Source organism: Formica exsecta, unplaced genomic scaffold (genome assembly GCF_003651465.1).
Source record: "Formica exsecta isolate Colony F162 unplaced genomic scaffold, ASM365146v1 scaffold3, whole genome shotgun sequence".
In the NCBI taxonomy this organism is placed as follows: Eukaryota; Metazoa; Arthropoda; class Insecta; order Hymenoptera; family Formicidae; genus Formica; species Formica exsecta.
In genome coordinates this window covers 784,277-804,244 of record NW_021850256.1, presented here as the reverse complement: position 1 = coordinate 804,244, position 19,968 = coordinate 784,277, and the positions used below count along the sequence as shown (strand labels likewise).

Genomic DNA, 19,968 nt, shown 5'->3' with positions numbered 1-19,968 from the left:
GAGTAGTATATTATCAAATATTCGAATCATCCAATAAAAAACCGCTTTGTATTAAAATCGTATTATGTTTAATTAACGAACTTACGTCTTTCGCCGGTTAATTCACTTAGAGATGCCGGTTCTCGTCGGGCATCAAATTGCGCCGGTAAGATCAATCCGCGGCCTAAGGAAGGAAAAAGAAAAGAAACACTCTCCTTTGCTAGTATGCGGAATATTTTTATATTTTGACCGCTACACAATTGATATCGCGAGGTGAACACAATTAACGCTATTATCACTCGCGTCTCGGTATTACAAACTATCGTTTGCGTAATTCCCGTAATCTCGCGTACCGCGTTACGCGTTTTTCCGTTTAGTAATCTCGCTGCACTCGTCCATATTCTGCAGGTTTCGTAGACTCTCCCGGGATGGCAGAGCTGGCAAGGTACGCGCGATCGACGTGTCGCGATCGGTAATTTATTTATTTATTTAATTGGCCTCCAGTAGAAATCATGCGACATCCTCGATCAATAAAAGGCGCATTCCTTATGTCGCGAGAGAGCACTCGATAAAAAGAAAGACAAATATCCTTTCTTCGTTACACGTGAAAGCCTGCCACGAGCCAAGTGTCGGTCACGTGAGAACGTTCTAGACTTCGAGACGCAAAATCTCAACATATTACTTCGATCAAAGCAGCGATATAGAGATAAACTTTGGTAAATTGAGCGAGAATCAACGCCTCTATTATAAACTCCAACAATGGTCAACGTATTAATTTCTAATCGACCATAAAAACTGTAATTCGTAAGTTCTGAACGAGTGAAAAAAAAACACGACCAGCCGTTGGCAGATATTGCGGCGAATATGTCTGAAGATGGAGCCGTTTTAGGACGAAACGCGAAAAACCACTGAAGGGAGAGCAAAACGATAACGGCGCCGCGCTACGCGTTGGTAGAAACAATTCGCTACGGGCAATGTTCCGGAAAGAAGGGAAGAAGTTTCAGTTGTCACGACAGAAATACTGGGCCGTTACACGGGGTTTCTCGGGGTTTGCGCCGAAATCTCGTTTCAAAAGAGTATCCGCGAACGTTGACAATGTGGACTGCGGCAAATTTGTTTCTTTTTCATTCTTTTTATATTTCGAACGAAGCAAACGCATGCTCGCGCTTTGACGAGAAAAGGAAGATAAATTTATAGGACGAGTATAATCGAAGAAAACAGATTCAAAAATATCCAACATTATCGAATATTTCGCAAATATGCAAAGATAAACAATTTATTATTTCAATTTTACTTTTTGAATTCTAAAATCACTTTTGCCAAAGTGATTGCGCCAAGATCGGCGGATATATCATTACGGACAGTTCCGACAATAGTCGGAAAACGCGGAACAACACGCGGAAGCAAACCGGCCGGAGGCTATACATCTAGCTCGAGTAACATAGTTAGGTGCGAGCGAGTCGAAGGAGAGGATAGGCAGGGTCAGAGTGGAGGCCATCAGGGAATAGAGACAGCGAGTAAGGGTAGCAGGCGCGGGAAGGCAGAGGGGAAGGGTTGTGGAAGTACACTCGTGTCGAGAGGAGATTCTGAGTGCTCTCTTGAGAGATGGTTGTGGTTAGAACGAGACACGCCGAGCGAGACATCGGAGAGGAGCTAAGAAGCGCGCGAGAATAAGGGCGAGAGAGGAGAGACGAGGCGAAAGAGGTGAGAGAGGCGAGTCTCTGGAGCATCGCGCGCATCTTCGTCAGCGCTACGTGGGGCCCTCCCGAGAGCGCGAACCAAGATCTTATACTCGCGTGACGTGCCAACGAGAAGGATGGAAAAGGAAGCGGGATAGAGGGCAAGAGAGAGGACGAGGACTTAAAACCCTCGGAGTAAATTCTCGAGGTCAAGATCGAGAGTTTCAGGAGCTTCTCTCGGATTTAAGCACGGTCGTTTGCGTCATCGGCTCCAAATCGTATTTAAAATAGCACGAGAAGATTCCGCTTAATTTCAGTAACTTTCGAGCGGTCGTCTCGTCGCCGATCGTCCCGCTCGCAAAGTAGGTCCCCCTCTCTTCTCAAAACGTTCTCACGAGCGTTTTCATCCGTTACACCGACGACAGCTCTCAACGGATTAATCGTGTTTACGTTCATCGTCGCTACGTATACCGCTGAATCATCGATGAGATTACGAGTCACGATGTGCGCGGCAAAACAACGTATCGTCTTATGAGAGGATCGGTTACCGGCTTATTCTCACAGAAGTGAAGATAAGCGATTGAACAGCAGGTAGCCGAGTTATGCGAGAGATACGAGACGAAATTGGATACGCGACTCGTTCCGCGAACGAGACGGTTGGACGGATCGTTTGGCGCGCGAAATCACAAGCGACTCGCTGAGTACGCGAGAGTTGTCCGATAGTCGAGACGTTGGAACCAACGCACTTCCACGAATCGAATCTTCTCTATTAACACGGCTGACCTCACGCTCGTTAAGAGATCCGCGAGAGAGATTCTACGCGTATTCAGCGATTAAAATCGAAAATCACAGAGATACTTTCCTCACAATTTTTAACGCAAAATTTGATACGCTCTAAAATTTTAAACTTCTATGACTCTATTTTATCAATTTTGCAAAACCTATTTTTTTAGACGTATATGTCGAGTTTAAATATACAATATATTGCAGATCTGACATTTAATAAATTTTTCAATTTTAAAAATTTAAATGATCCAAAAAAAGATGTGTGACTTACCTCCGTTAGGCTTGAGATCGTCAGGCTGACCTCGATGAAGATCCGGTTTCGTCAGCATCGACAATGGATGCGCGGCAGTACCTCCCGGAGTTGCGGCCGCTCCCGGTGGAAGACCCAAACCGAGAAGGGCCGCGGACGCAGAGGTGGGGACCGGTATACCGGCACCAGGGCCCAATCCAGGAAGTCCGGGTATACCCGGATGTGGTCCCATCGCCGCGCCAGGCGGCAATTGCTGGGCATGCATCTGCTGCAGCAGTCTCGGCAAGTCGGGCCTCTGTTGCTGCAACCGCGAGAAAAATTTCGCGTGTAAATAAAGTCGCTTGTGCAACCTCGCGTTCGTTATCGCGATATCGGGATATCACCGCCGGTCGCGCTATCGCCCTTCGTCGATACGCGCCGCAAAGCATCGCGTGAAAAAGATTACGTGTTTGCACGTACGTAGATACGCGCGGGACGACGCAAATGTATATCACTTGGATCTCGATAAATTTCCAAGATTAGATTAAATAAGTGGCGGGGCAATTAACGGGCTCGAGAGCGCGTAACGGTGCCTCTCGAGTATTTCCGCTGTAATTACTAGATAAAAGCGAACGGGTATTATTCCGCGAGACGTGAAAAAACGCGATGCGCGGGAATCGAGGCGATCATCGCTAAGAGCGCGGCAGATTGGAATTGAAGGGGGCGGATAGGATGGGGGAAAACTTTAATAGCGCGTCGATATTATCGTCGGTGGCCGCTATGGCTGCACCGCAAAGAGAGAGAGAGAGAAAGAGAGAAAGAGAGAGAGAGACGGGAACTAGAACCCGATAGAAGAGTTCGGAAATGATTTTTACGGGCTATCGGTTTAGCACGATGGTGTAGTGTGTACGCTGCCGCAGCTTCGTTAGGAGAGTCTGTTTGCCGAACGTGAACTCACGTTTCCAACGCGGACAAATGCATAAGCAAATAAAATCGCGCGAGCGAGCGAACGCTCGCGGATTTAAAAGCACGGCACGATGGGTCTCCCCTTTCTCTCCTGTCCTTGCCTCTCTCTCTCTCTCTCTCTCTCTCTCTCTCTTCCCACCCGTCATAATTGATCAAACAATTTCGTTCTCGCGGGAGGAGACAGGAAAACAGCGAGGGAGCGAACAAAAAGCAACGCAACGATAATTTGCTGGAAAAATCGCTCTGCTTAATTCCGGTCACGATCGCGCGTTCTCTGCTGGTTTTCTCCTCCTCCTCACTCTCTCTCTCTCTCTCTCTCTCTCTCTTTGCAAATTTCTCTCTTCTCGCTACTGCCAGCCGCTGCCGCCGTTACGCGAAAATACACTTCGTTACAGTCAACGGAGAGGCAACTTTCCATTAGCAAAGCATACAAATTGCCGAGTAAACTCCGGTAAGTTTGAGTAACCCCCGCGTTCGACCTCGCTCGGGTAAATCAAAGGCTGCGAAACAAGTGGAAAGACTTACGCGTTCTCTCGTCGGACGAGCGAACCAACGAACGAGCGAACGCAGGCGAAAAGTTTCGCGAAAATCTTAAGCGTATCTCGCCCGTAGTTTCCTCGTTAGTTGGACCAAGCCGCTAGACAAATTATGGACCTGTTCAGCGCCGTTTTAACGGTTCGTGAATCACGGTGCGGGCGGAGGGGAAGCGAGGAGGAGGGGGCGAGACGGGCGAAGCCCGTAGGAAACTGCGAGAGAGAAGGGAGGCCCCCCCCCCCCCCCGCCTGTAACCATGTACACTCGTTAAGGCAGGCCAGAGCGAATATTCCGGGGAGTAGTTTGCCGAGATAATTAAATGGCTTAACGATATAATAACCTTGCGTCGAGTGTCGACTGTCTGAACAAAGAGCCACCCACAAAACATACAAACAGAGAAACGTTTATAAGCGTGCCGGTGCCGCGCCGCGTCTCGTCGCGTCTGTGTTGAGAGACGGAGATTGAGTCGAAAAGGAAGAGGGACAGAAATAAAAGGAAAGAGAAAGAAGAGAAAAATGAAAGAAAAACGAGAGGCGGGTCGACTCTACTTCGGTCCACGCGAAGCCATTTGCGAAACGTTGCCAGAGATTCGAGGAAGTCGGAAGCCCCTAGGAAACGTTCCCCAGTTTCCACTCTTGATAGCGATAATAATCCTGACCCGGGGCTGCTATCCAACTTTCACGCGAAGTGTTACCCTCTTGCCCGTGCCAGGAAACCACCCTCATCTTCGCGCCGAGATTCCCTCGTAATACTGTAGCAATGCGACGGAATGACGAGAGCGGCGCTTTGACACGCGACGCGAACAAATTGTACGAAAGTTTCCGAGGTGCAAATTTCGTTTTAGAAGCTCTTGCTAACGAGCAAGAAAATATATGCAAAAAAAAAAAAAAAATACGAAAAAGAGATAATAAAGTCTCTCTGAACAAAAAAAAAAAAAAAATAAAAAAAAAAAAAAAAATACGAAAAAGAGATAATAAAGTCTCTCTGAAAATTACATTTAAAAAGTCGCATTAAAATGAAATACATGCGATTTATATATACCTTTATCTGTCATTATAAAACTCAGAATAATCAGAATAATTTTTATAAATAATTAAATGTGATAGTAATTAAACGCGACATTCCTCGACATTTCCACGTTTCAAAGCATTTCCGACTCGCGATTTTTTTTATTTCCGAAGTAGCTGCGTCTTAATACTCATGCGAATCTTCTCGCGGCACCTGCCGCCAAGGCTCGTTCTCAGCAGTTTTCACCATCGTCATCGACGCCACTTGCTGACTCGACCAGACGCAAAGCTATAGTCGAGGAAGATCTTAGAGGGGTCGGGGAGGGGGGGGGGAGAGACCGTCTCAACCTTCTTATATTGCGTATCGTTAACACTTGGTAAGCGTCTTTGAATAGGCAGTCGCCACAAGAACCGCGATCGATGCAAGGTGCATTTATGCAAGCGTGTCTATTACCAAGGCAATATCATTGGCGATATCGAAGCTTTACAATTACGATATCCCATTCGCCGTCTTAAGTACGTATCGATGTTTACAGCAACAATTTTAACCGATTATCATAAAAGAGAAGAGCATGTATGTATATTTACATCACGAAATAATTCGCGAAATGGTTATATTTATTCCCCGGTACGTTTATCCGCAGCAAAATCGAGCGCGTGAGCGGCGAGTCCGTCGCAGCTTGTCCGATTCGATTTATCCGACATAGCTGGTGGGATTTAAGAGAAGAGAGTAGACTAGAGTGGGCGGTATTTCGAAATCCTGCTAAGGATTTGCCGCACGTACCCCAACAACGTCGCAGATCCGTGGAAGTTTCTCTGCGTGGGAACGAGAGGTCGGGAAGAGAGAGAGAGAGAGAGAGAGGGGGGGAACGGAGGGGTGGCTGGAATGCTGATTAGTCGGCGTTCGTGCATCGTAACACTATAACCTACCCCCGGCGGCCTGGGAAACCAGACGGGAAGACTCCGGATAAGATTCAGGGGAGAGACAGCTATATAGGTGGCGAGAGCGGATGCGACCGGGGTGAGAGAAGCGAGAGATCGAGGAGGACGGGGAGAAAGAGCCGGAACGGAGCGGAGGAAGAGAAGCCGGTGGCTTAATAGGGAGGAAATTGAGTGCTCGAGTAATATTGAGGAGGATTCGGGATTCGCGAGGATCGTATCCGTCCCGTCCCCGCTTTTGGATTCCTCGGACGTGCATCGGCTTCCAACGTTGCGTACCCGCAGGGGTTCTCCGTTCACCGCGAATGCTTTTCACGCTGAAGCGCACGCATATCATCGGGCTGCCACGTATCCGTTCGAGTATGCCGCGAGCGCAAACCGCGCCGCGATCGGCGATCCGACGATGATACCCAACAGCAGCACCGAGGTCCGCCATTAAAACGAGCGATATCATTGCACACTTACCCCGATGATGGTGTTTAGCTCGGTCATGGTCACTTGTTTGGCTCTGTCGACCGCCGTGGCGACTTGCTGTTGATGCTCCTGCGAGAGAAACGGCAGGATCTGTGCGATGATGGCGTTCAACCTTTTCGCTATCTCCGTCTGAAATAAAAAATTTTTCTGATATCCGTAAAAAAATTTACCTTTTCGAAATTGTTAATATTGTATCTCAAATAAGATAAATTTTCTATCTTTGTTATTATACACGTATATCGCGTATTTTTCCTTTTACACAATTAGAATATTATTAAGAATCAAAGAAAATCGAAAGAGAAAAATGAGATACAATTAAAAGAAATATATATATTTCGTCAAACACTTAGTGCTCGTTTTTTTTTTTTTTCTTCACCGAGCACCAGCGTTACGACGAAGAGCTGTTCGATCCGGCACTACACTAGTCTGTGCCCGGGACCCCGGGCGGCTTGTTCCGGGTCGTTAAGAAAGGTAAGGGCTAGCTTAACGCGCCCTCGCGAAGGAAACGAGTGAAGATGCAGGTGCGGCATAACCGACTAAGGGTGTTTACGACGCCCTCCGGCTGGAAGAGACTGCTGGGAATTAAATTAAATCCAGGCAAGATTGCCACAGTGGCGTAGGCATTCGCGTATTTCAAAGCGTAATTTTGCTGCAGTCTCATTTATTTCAACATATCAATAAATATTCCCGGCTGTTTTTTATGTCAATTTGAAACACTGGATCTTTACACAATAAATATATATGTAAATATATTGTTAATGTGTAAATTAGTAATTATTCAGTATTTAATATATAACTTATCTCGATAAATAAAATTATTCTTTTGACTTGTTTTTCATATATTTTTTTTTTTTTTTTGACTACTGACTTTTACTTGAAATATATCAAGTCATTGGATAATCGTGCACAGATCCATGCGCTGTGGGCTGGATAACTCGGCATAATAATTCACACGGCGCAACATCGCAGCGCGAAACTCCATTTAATTATCGCGGAATCAACAGGCAGCGTACGGAACGGAGCGGAGCGCGGACCATTTTCGACGCTTTCGTCGAGAAAATGAAATCACTTAATTATCTCGACAAAGCGGCGGCTCTGGCGCTCGTTTCCCCGCCAACGCGTAGAATTCGCACGCTCGAGAGACGCGGAAGCGGAAGCCGCCGATTCGTCGCGAAACGGGAAGCGAACCGCTGGTTCTACGCGCCCTCGATCCGTCCCGACGACTCATAAAAGCCCCGAAAATATAAGCCTGGTGAGCTCGCGGCTGATTTAAACGCGAGCTTCCTTCAACGCGTTTGCGCCACCGCTTAAACGAACCTCGGAACCTGCTAATTGAAATATCGTCGAGCCACTGAAATTCTTGGCAAGTTTCCCTGCCTCGAGCACATCTCGACATCTCGGCGAACGAGCGGAAAGAGAAAGAGAGAAAAAGAGAGGAACGAAGAAAGAGGAAAGAGAGAGCGGAAAGAGGAGGACCTGTTTTAATTACTCGTCGTCTTCCGAGTGCTGGTTATTAAGCCGCTAATTATAATGTACGCGAAAATGAGTCAAGCGAGATATCGTATACACAAGAGCAAAGTTTACATAGCGTAGAATACATGTGCGCGATACACGGGACATGCAACTTTATGAAATACCGGAATGTTAAAAATATATTTTTTGTATACATTCAAATGCGTACATTCAAAAATGTGAATAAACAAAAATGCAAAAAAATTCTAAAGAAAAAATATTCGGCTTTAAAAACTTGATACCAAAAATCGACACATCGATAAATGTATAAATTTACGAATTTAACTTTAATTTTATTCTTTTTTATATGCAGAAATCACTGTTATATTGACACGTTAAATGTGTTTAACAATTGGCGTATTATCATGAAACTCAAATATGCGAATGAAAATAGCTCATTATCATGAAACTCAAATATACTTGTGTTGATCGCAATAATAACACACGGAGTATGTTTCGTAACGTGTGGTAAAGTTCTATCTATTCGGCGTATACTATACAGCAGTTTGTTGCAATACCAAAAGCAGAAGATTCCGAGTGAGTGGTCCCGGAAGACCCGGGGGAAGGGAAACATTGTGGGCGAGAGATGGTGGCGGTTTCAGGGAGGAAGGGACGACAACGGGGGTGGAGCCGTCGCAAACGTAATTGCGTTGCCGAGAAGTTTTCCCCGGGTGAGAGGTAACCAAGAAAATAATGAATGGCTCGGATGCTCCGCTACTGCTCTCCCGCGTCGCGAGAGAGACAACGAAGAAAGAGAAAGAGAGAAATGGCACAAGTAGAGACTCGAGTTTTGGTTGGCGGTGTTCTTGTTGGCCTGGATTTCATACGAGGGGAAGAGATGAAAACCTCGCCCCTGAGAATGAATTTTTCTCTCCAGTTGTGCCAAATTGGACCAACGAAGATTACTCCACTCCGCGTAGCGGAGTCTTTCGCGGCACGAATGGCCCTTTCTTTAAAATAGCACTTGCAGCGGACGTTGTTATCCGCTATCGGCATATCGGGAGCAACTCGAGATTTCAGCGACGGCGCAAAATCTAGGATGAATCGTGATACATGTAGAAAATACCTTCGCAGAGATCCCAGAATCTTTTCTAGCCATTTTTTCTATTTTCTCCGAACAGCTGCGTTCTTTTCTGACATTACAAGGAATCGTGGCGTGCCGAAACGAAAGACGCAGATGCCCTGGCTCGTAATATCGCGAAAACCGCAAGAAACTCTCGCAAAGTGCTATCCCTTCCCTCCTTTTCCCGCTCACACGTACATACGACGTCGCTTTTGTGTGTCACGCAAATACATACAGTTACAAGCACACGCGCATTTCAAAGGAATCAAGCACTCTCGAGAGAGAGATGTTCTCCCATATATATAAATAAACACTATAGCGTATGTCTAAAAGCAGGCAGCAACATTCACGGCATGAAAATGCAAAGCACCCGAGTGCCGTCGATAAAATTAAATATTTAATCGAAGAGCCAGCATTTATTAGAGGGATGAGAGAGAGAGAGAGAGAGAGAGAGAGAGAAGTAGATAGAGCGAGAGTTTGCGCCAACAAAGCCACGCTCGCCGCCAACCTCTGCCGACCAAGCGGAAGCCGTTACTTGCGCTAACGAGTAAACCAACGGCTGCTCGTCGGACTTTGGTGGTATTATGCTGCGCGAGCAAATAAACTGGCGTGTTCGGCTAACTCCCTGGTTTCTGGTAAGCCCCTGCACACCGGCGGCGGTTCTCGCTCGCTCGCTCGCTCGGCTTGTAAAGCCCGGCTAACGTCCGCGTGATTGCAATATCCCGCGGCTTGCGGAGAATACCGGATGTAACCGTGTGTACGCGCGCGCATCTGTGTACACACGGCTGGACCAGCATGTGCAAGAGCGCGGGTGGGTTGGACCAGGGCGAGAGCGAGAGATGAGCGAGACGCGGGGGATAGAGAGGAGCGCCGCCCGTTAAGGCGTATGACCGGGCGAGCGAAAAGCTCATTGTCCGCCGTTGTTTCGTACGTTCCGTCTCCCGTTACATATACCGAAAGTTAGATTAAATCAATTTTCTGTCCCGCATCGCGTCGTGTTAATTCTTACCGCGTCGCGAAACAGCCAACCAGCGCATTCAGCATCCGGTAGCGACGGCTCTCTTCCCGCCGCGTTCGTCGCGCGACGACGTGAAAAGAATCGATAATGCTCCGTGTCTTTTGTTCCGTCTATCGCGCGCGTCCGTACAGCGATGCGCGACATAACTGACAAATGGGTCAAATGCTATAACAGCAGAAATTCGATACGGGAGGAAAATGAGAGAGAGAGAGTCGGGTCCTCCACGGTTTGTCCGTGATACATACGACCGCGATATCTGTGCGCGAATAATATCAATTTGAAAATATCCGGCCGTTCAGAATTGCGAAATCAATTAGATTGCGCGGTTCGCAATCGCGGGTAGAGGGGAGGGAAAATCGCACGATGTGTATATCGTTCCGGCGACGGTGACTGTGTCACGCGTGACGAATACGCGACGCGCGGGAAATATCCGGGCAGATGTGAGCGAAATGCGAGCGAATCCGGGATGAACGCGTCGTCGAAACGGCCGCAGTAGCAACGCCTGAAATTGCTTGTATAAATATTGAAGGCTCGCCATTTTCATTCGGTTAATTTTCCGCGCTGGACACCAGAGAGGCCGCGATGAAATTTTATGCGCTCCGCGCGTCTCTCGACGTCGTTGCACACGCTACTCTGTAACGCGATGCAGCGGCACGCATGTACGCACGCAGGCAAGAGCGTCCGTGATTTCGTTCCCGAATGGGGGGAAAAAAAAAAACAGAGAGAAAAATCTCGATGTCGCGTAAAATGGTCAACTCGAATAACTCAAATCGCTGTTAAACGGATTATCGGGACGAACGGGTTACGAATGACGATGATCGGCTGTACATACATTGTGTCGATGGTTATTGTACCGCGAGATGAAGAATACAATTGCCAATCGCGATGCGGTTTCCGGTTTTGATTCGTGCTTTAACACGGCGTAATAGTTGTCCGCGTTGTGATAAATCTAATACGATTTCACATACAATTCAATCTTTCTCTCTCACATCGTTCTTCTCATTAAATACACAATTAGATTTATACGTTTTAGTCACGCATCGTAAAACACGAAATACGATTTCAAATTACGATAGAATTGCCGTGAACAAAATTTAAGGACGAAGAACGCTCCTGCGAACATAGCTCAGGCCAATTTCCAGAGACAGAGGGCAATCGACGAGACGCGAAGGAGAATCGAGAGAGGGAGGAAGAGAGAGAGAGAGAGAGAGAGAGAGAAAAAGCATTGTACGTGAATGTTCGAGGGTAAACAGGCTACAATCAATTCGGGGTTCGTCGTGGTCGCGCAACGAGGGCGGCGAGGGGTGACTTGGAGTGGCCGCAATTCGGGGAACATCCACAGCCCGTGTGTACGAGGCGTACGTAAACGTGAACACCAAGTGTGGTACGGCATGCATGTGTATATGCGTGTGATCCGAGAGAGAGAGAGAGAGAGAGAGAGAGAGAAAAGTCGTTGTTGCCACTAGCAGTCGGTATTGCCGTCACCAGCTACATCGTCTCGCTAGAAATGCCAGGATAGAGAGATAGAGAAGGGGAGGGACAAGGAAGATGAGAGCAGAAAGGACCTCAGGTTCTGGCCGAAGGAAAACGAAGAAAGGGACGGGGGCTCGCTGGAGAGAAGGATAAGTGGTACTCGAGTCGCAGCAGCAGCTCGGCAAGGCAGAGACCCGACACAGACGGCCCGACCCCGAAAGATCGAGATGTTTGGATGTTTGAACGTCGGAGTGCTGTCTCAGCACTCGAGCTTCCATCCATCCTTCCCGTCCATACCCTTCCCCGTTCGTTCCGGCGTTGCTCTTCGCGAGTGTCCCGATCCTGGCGCGATACTGGGGATCTACCGGGTGGCTCGAATCTGTTTCAGATTGACGAATAACGAAAGTGGCTGCTCGAGTGCTACTCATCATCATCCTAGCTTTCCTCCCCTACACGGCGTAAAATTGAATATTGACAAAGAATGCGGAGAAAATTTTAAAGCGTATCCGTGCGCGAGCAATCCGGGAAAATTCTCTCCATTACCTTCGCGCCTTATCAAATTAATCGACTTCTCGGTTGCCATCCCTCTTTCCGCACAAGACGATGCCAGACAGCCGCACGGCTTGGCAGAGCGATCGATCAGCGAGTGTCAGTGGGTTACGGTCGGCAAATTAGCGGCACTCAGGATATTAAACGACCAGAATACCCATCTCGCTGTGCGCGCGCGAGCACGACCGCGATAGTGTCGGTAGCCAGCCAATAACAAGCAGCGAACCTCGACTCGGCTATTAAGAGGGATGTACAATCGGGTGGTTGTTAGAAAGATGCTGAGAGCCATTATCGCCGCAGCAGCAGTCTTTTCATCTCGAGAAGATATTGTGTTATCGAGCGGCGCGATTACCATAGACGATAAAACGAGTCTTTGATTATTATTATGATTATGTCGCTGGCATCCAGGCAGCTTATTCAGAGAAGCGATGTACTGTTTAATATTTAAACAGGGGCGAACGTGGATTGACTTTTCGCGCAAACATCATTGCGCAGGGTTTCGTTTCGGAGTTTACCTAGCGAATCTTGGAGAAAAGCCGCGAGAGAGCGAGAACGAGGCGCAGTTGATAATCCCGACCGCAGCAACGTATTCGTGTGGCTCTCTGCGCGTATATACGATGGTCAGTCTTTGGTCGAAGCGAGTGTGGGGCCGGTAAAGACCGCTAAGCCCACCTGATATGTCCCTCATCCTCTCTGCACTACGACTACTACTCTATCTTTCTCTCTCTCTCTCTCTCTCTCTCTCTCTCTCTCTCTCTCTCACCCTTCGCCGCCGCTGACCCTTTCCTTTGCACCCTGCCGAGGGGCAGTCCGCTTTCGAACCGCAAACCGCAACGGGCTACTGCCTTGATTAAACGCGCCATAGACCGCCATTATCGCTGATTGCGCTAAACATTAACGGACTGGCCGCCGAGGCCGACCGACCTCCTGTTCTCCATCCCTTCGAGTCTCGCTGTATGTACAGTGCCCTCTCTAACAGCTCGCTATTATTGATATAGAATGAATTTCGAGCGAGATGTATCCTTCTCTCACTCGTTTTAACGCCTGATTTTGTATCTTTGACAAGTGTTTCGTGATCGGTCCAAACGACAATCGATTCTCACAATTAACGCGTTATCGATACGAATACGTACAAGACATGCGCAAATCGAAATTGAATCGTCGTCAAATCTCATTTACAATCGAATCGCGTCAACGCGTTTCTATCGCGTACCAAGTGGCGCATAAGACCTCGCCTCGAACATAAACGCAACTGCGGTAATCAACGCGGAGAAGTCGGGAACGGGACTGAATGACATCCATCGCGGCGCAAAGCGAGCAAATTAGTGCCGTGGCAGCGAGCGCCTTATCCTACGGATGCCGTTAAGACGCCTCGTTAAGAGTCTCCCTTACCCTCAACCTCTTTCCTCGCGCGCTCCATCCCTTCTCTTGGCCTCATTCCACCAGCCGGTGTCTTGACACTTCTCTACCGTGACGCTCGGGCGCCTCGAACGCATTCGCCATAGCGTCGTCAACGACAACTACAACGACGACGACGACGACGACGACGACGGCAATCCGCATTGTCGACTCGACTTTACGACCGCCCACCGAAACACCAAGAAAATTATCGTCGCCAAGCGACCCCCGTAATTCTCCGTTGGCATGGCGAATACCGGAGAAAACAAGACCTGCCTTCCTTCCTTCTCCATCCACCGAACGTCCGTGGGGTTAGCTCGCATAGGAAGTACAATTAACTTAACGCTAATTGCAAGATGAAGACCGAGCGGTGCGGTGAAACCTGCCTCCGGCAATTCGCAGACTCAATTATTCAGTCATATGATACAGTGATTAAGCGGGCCAGTTTCCTTTATACTTCCCCCTCCCCTCGCCCGCTCCCCCCACGAGTTTTCCATTCTCTCTCTTTCTCTCTTCTCTGACTCTTTTCGCATTGCGAAAAACACCAAAATTGCGCGGTTCAACACAGCATTGTAAACACCACGGGATGAATGAATAAATTACATTGAAATAAAAAGCAGCCTATGTATCTAGTAAACGGATAAATTCTAAAATTCAAATCTATTTAAATCAAAATAAATTTTACCTCTGCGAATTTCGTTTGAATTCTACATCTAAAAAGAAACAATTTCTATTTCTTTTACCGCCGATGAAATGTTTCGCGAGATAATTGCCGCATCACGTTGAACATACATGGTTCTTAACTGTTTATCATTTTCTTTTCTTTTCTTTAGGATCCCCTCGCCCCCCTTTCCCTTCTAAAATTCATTGAAAACGGGCGTGGCAAACTGTAGAGAGAAAAAGAGACAAAGGGGAGATAAGAGAGAGAAACTCGGGTGGATAGAGTGACACAGTATAAAGTATGATAAAGCAGAAGCAAAGAGAGGGTGATCTCTTAACGACACCTCTGACACGAGAGGGCTCGAGGCTGTTTGTTCCACCCTCTCGTTGATAGCCGACATAACGCTAACGTCTCTGCGTCTCGATAAAAGTGCCGGGGCTCGGCTGAATAAAATCGACGGGGGTCGGTTTCGGGAGCTGCTGCTTCCGAACTATAGTGTAAACATGTAAATATACCCGCGAGCAAGTGTAACGTCGCCAATCTATATCCCCGGGCGCACATTAGATTCGCGCACCGATATTCTCCTTTTGTTCGAACTTACGTTGGCCAGCGAAAACTTCTTATCTCGCCTGCATTCACGTAACTTTGCTCAACTCACGGAATGATATCAAGAACGTTTCAACATTCCACATACAAACATGTTTAATTACCACAAACATGTTTAATCACCAAGCATGTTTAACATGCTTAAGCCCCTCACGGCTTATTTCATTAGCAAACGATCTGAGCGAAAGATCTATGTAATCTTTCGATAAGCGAGTAAGGAACGTTAGAGTGCATAATAACAAAATAGAGATCTTATCATGTCTAGTTAACGACGAAGACTTGAATGAAGATAGTCTCGAGGACGGGCTCGATAAAGCCCGAGATGATGATAATGGAGCAAAACCGGAATCTCCTTTTTTTTTTCAGACCACCCACTGCGCAGCACCTGTACACGTCGCGATACGGCGCGATATACACACGCCAAGTGAGGTTTTATAGCTCGCGGTTTAAATACAGTGCTTACAACATAGAAAAAGCATGAAAACACCGCATGAACGTGCCGCGCAAAACGCGAAGAAGCGGCAAGCGAGGGCGCGACAAGAGAAAAAGCGAGAGAAACGGGGGTCAGTCGTAAAAGTCGTAAAAGACGAGTGATAAAAGCGATCCCGGTGCCGCCACCGACATCAGGGCCAGTAAGGTAGTTACGACTCTCTTGGGGACGGTCGCGAGAGCCGTCTACATGGATCTGAAATCCCGAGAGTATCTCGGCACCACATATACACACACGTAGATGCCATTTCTCTCTCCCTCTCTCACTTTCCTTCCCTCGAAGACGAACTTTTTAAGATCCCGAATTAACGACCCGGCTATTTCCCGCGTAACGCCGCGAATTTTACTGCGAGAAATTTAAGTGTCCGTTTGGAAACGCGAGAATTAAGCGTAGTTTCTCGCGTGTTTCGCCCGAGCTCCCAGAACCTTGAATTCGATATAAATGCGAAGCTGGAAAAAAAAGAGAGAGTAATAAAAATTCATAACCATCCGCGGTCGCGCATCGTATACTTATATCGTTTGTGTCATACGATAATTTAAAATATTACCCCGCGCAAATTTTTGCGCGGACTTTTCGTATCGTGCAGACACGAGTTAGATAATTAGAATTAATTAAGGTCGCGTATATCGAAAAGAAGAAAAAGTAATACGATTGGAACTTAACTTCACATTGTGTACGCGAAACGATTTTTATATATTTCCGATAAGATAAATCGAAACTGGAACAACCTGGACCAGTCCGAGGTAAATAACTCGACTTCCTGCTCGCGAGAAGGAAAGAACATGATTCGATTCGCGTGCTGATACTCTCGTGCCGGCAAAATCCATTTGCGACGGATAAAACTATCCGCGGATTGCGACGTCTCCGAGCAACATCCCCCGTATCCGCGGGGCAAAAGAGGCGCGCGTATTGTGTACGCGGACGGGGAGAAGAGAAAAGAGATCGAGGCCGCGCGGTGCCCGCGGTTGAAAGAACTTATCGTGTTGAGAGATCGCAAGTATGGAGAGGACGTGTATCGGGTACATGGAACCCCGTCGATATCGCGGATTCCTGCGCTGAAAGCACATCCGGCTGGTGTGTATGGTCGCGTACACGCGCGCACATATATATTATATATATATATATATATACGTGTGTATATATATATGTACGTGTGTGTGTGTGTATATATATATATATACACACGAGCGCATATACTCCCAGCGGATGCGCTCTCTCGCGACACTGAGAAAAGAAGGACGTAGACACGAGTGCGAGCGAGGATAGACATTTCTGTGTATATTTTATTGTGCACATATTGCGAACAGCTCTCCGCCAAGCTGCACGATATACACGAGCGCCATGTCAAACTCACACCGACGCGACGTACCTCTCGCTAGGGACCCCCGGGTTTCGGTGGCGACGAGAGGTCGGGGAGGATCGCGCGAGTCGCGGTTGGGCGGGGTCGAGGGAGAAAAAGCGAGGAGCACAGCGCGTGGAGAGGTCGACGGCGGTGGCGTGGAGAGCTCGATTTTTCCGATAGCAAATTTTGCTCTTCGCTTTTTCCCTCCCGAACCAACGCCGGAGCCACTGCCACCAACGCGTCCCCACCGTCAACCACCGCCGCCCAACCGACCACCTATCCGTTCACCCTCTGCCGCCTTCACCCTTCCTCCCCCGCCCCGGCGGCGGCTCCCGGGGTTTCCCCTTCCGGCGTGTATCCCGTTCCTACCCTCTTCCCCTCTGACATCAACGACCCATTCGTTCCTCCGCTCGTCGCGACGGCCCAGACTCGCCCTCTTTTTTCTCTCTTCTGCCCACGATCACCCCCGCCGCGCGGCCTTCTCCCTTTACCACCCTCCTCGTTTCTCCCCGCTCGCTTTCCTCTCAATCACCATCTGCTCCTCCGCCTCCACCTGGCGCGGCCCGACCGATCAAACCAGTGGCACTGCAGACACAATAAAAACGGGAAAAAAAGCGGCGGCTGCGCACACATTTCGCGCAGTTACTCTCTTTCTCTCTCTCTCTCTCTCTCTCTCTCTCTCTCGTTCTCTTTGCCCCTCTCCTTTTTTTCTCTCCAATTTTATGACCAATGTTTAGTTTCCAATTCGCATATACAAACGATCGTGTTGTTTTTCACCTTTGTTCTCCTCGAAATCGTTCTAGCAAGGATGGCGTTCTTTCGTCTTCTCCTCTCTGGCTTCGGACTAGACGCTGTTTTAAAACGAGACACTCAGCCAGTTAACTGGTAAATACGTGAACGCAATATGATTTTAAGAATTTTCTGCGTCATTCGTCCGTTATGAAAATGACGATCATGCACGGGGACTTAATAGGACGACCCGCGTTTCATTGTTGGAGTTTCATGCACCGAGTTTTATTGTAAAACTTGTTAACGAAGTATAAGAGAACAGGATTATTATTGAACAAACTGAGAGAGTACGGAGTAAATTTTATAATGATGTTGAAAACACGTGTAAATAAAGCGGTTGCGTTCTAACTCTCATGACTACATGAACAGAGCAAATAAGAAAAAAAACACTTAAAACAGAATACTTAAAATGGTCGCAGCGGCTGCGCACACATTTCGCGCAGTTTCTCTCTCTCTCTCTCTCTCTCTCTCTCTCTCTCTCTCTCTCTCTCTCTCTCTCTCTCGTTCTCTTTGCCCCTCTCCTTTTTTTCTCTCTCTTTCTCTCTCACGAATAAGGGATGACGGGATATCGGACGCTTTTGAGAAGTTATTCATGAAGCGCCCGACGAGATTCCTCGAGCGTCGCGTATTTTTTTTTTTCTTTTCTATCCAGACGCGACCGCTCAGCGCTCTCGATAAAAAATATCGAATCGTACGGGTTTTACAGACTCGTTTATTCGACCAATCTCGAAATCGTTCGACGATTTCCTTGACACTTCATTGCTTATATTCCATATCGTTCATGTCGATGACGAGTCGAAAATTCGTTTCGGATACATCGCGCGAAATTGTGATTGGTCGATTTTTTTTCCGAGTGAAAGATGGAGCACGCGCCAACAAGGGACCGCGAGCCGAACGGGTATTGACCATCCGATATCGATATTTCGCGACGCTTTATCGCGGACATGCTCGTTAAACCGATAAATGAATAATGAGCGCACTGTATATGGGATGGATATGGAGAGACAACCGTGGGGGACAAGCGCCGAGGGGGATAGTGGGGGGGTGGAGAACGAGCGCGGTGGAGGAAGGGAAAGGCGGGCAGAAATGGGAGGGTGAGGGACGTGAACCAGCGAATCGAACAAAACAACGAAATCGAATCACTCGTGGTGGCCGCCCGTACTTTTCATGCGTGAATTTTCCAACTGCCCCGACACGTACTGCAGCTGCGGAATCGCCGGTAATAGCGTTAGTAAAATCGAGAGTAATGCCTGAAAGCGTTTACAATACGCATCGCTTCCTGCAAATAAAAACGTGGGGCGCGCGTGATCGCCATCCAGCGCAACAAAGCGCGACCGCGTGGTCATCATCATCGGCCGATGACATACGACGAAGCGGGTCAAAATCAAACGATACCCATCGTATGACGCGACATTTTCGATTCTCCATCGATGCGGGGAAAAAAACGATAAAAAGAACGATATGGTTAAGGCATCGATATTTGTTTTTTCCGTCACTAAATATTCTTGATATCAATTTTTCAGCGATCATCAGTCGATATTTATAATGTCCAATATTACACTCTCTCTCTCTCGATCGATCGATCAATTTCAAAGTAGACGATTTTCTTTTGACATTTGTTTTGTAGATTACATAAGAATCTTTTCCCCGATATATAAGACCAATCTTTTAGTAATCGCATTACAACCGATCGAAAAACTTAGCCGATGAACATAGATGTGCGATATACACGCATATCCATAAACTATCCGGCAATCGTGTGATTCCGGCTGACAATGATTATCGTACAGGTGTAACAGGAAAACGTAACAGCTCGGTTGCGGTCGGATGGCTGACGATGATGACAGTAATTGCCGAGAATTAGCGACGTTAATAACCCCCTCCAGGCGGGTGGAAGAGAGAGAACGGACGCGTTTGCTCGATGCGCGGACACTTACCGGGCTGTTCGGCGCCCGTTAATGTAACACCCCGATAAATCCCCAGCGCGCCCGCGTTATTTTGCTCTTTCGCATCGTCGGATCCGTTATTCATTCCCGCCCGTTCTCTCTCGTCCCTTTTTTTTTTTTTATTTTATTTCCATCGCGCGCCCGCGAACGACAACGCCCGGCCTCGTCATAAACGCGCGGGCTATTAATCGCGGTACCACGTGGCAGGAGCGAGCGTGTCGACGAGGCGGTGGTACGACATTTCGATTTTATAAATATGAGACCGGATACACACATACATAGAGAGAGAGAGAGAGAGAGAGAGAGAGAGAAAGAGAGCTACCGTACACCGTGCGCGCGTATACGAGCGTGTAAATCGCGCGCGCACACGCGATAATATCGTCTGATAATAATAAATCCCCGTCCGTCCGCGGCTAGCACAAGCGATAAATCCCAACCGAATTAAAATTATAACGGCGATAATAATCATCGTCTCTCTCCTGATTCAGGAAAATACGCGACACCATCACCGTCGTATTTCAAAGAGCG

The 19,968-nt window shown here is 47.8% G+C and overlaps 1 protein-coding gene across 1 annotated transcript in view; it reads right to left on the bottom strand.

The window, feature by feature from the left end:
* LOC115237531 (protein groucho-like) overlaps positions 1–19,968 on the bottom strand; it is a 102,134-nt gene that overhangs the window by 20,998 nt on the left and 61,168 nt on the right. The window contains exons 5-6 of the mRNA XM_029810630.1: positions 6,585–6,722; positions 2,716–2,995 (exon numbers count right to left, since the gene is read on the bottom strand). Coding sequence (XP_029666490.1) covers positions 2,716–2,995; positions 6,585–6,722 — 418 coding nt within the window. The remainder of the gene's footprint in view (positions 1–2,715; positions 2,996–6,584; positions 6,723–19,968) is intronic.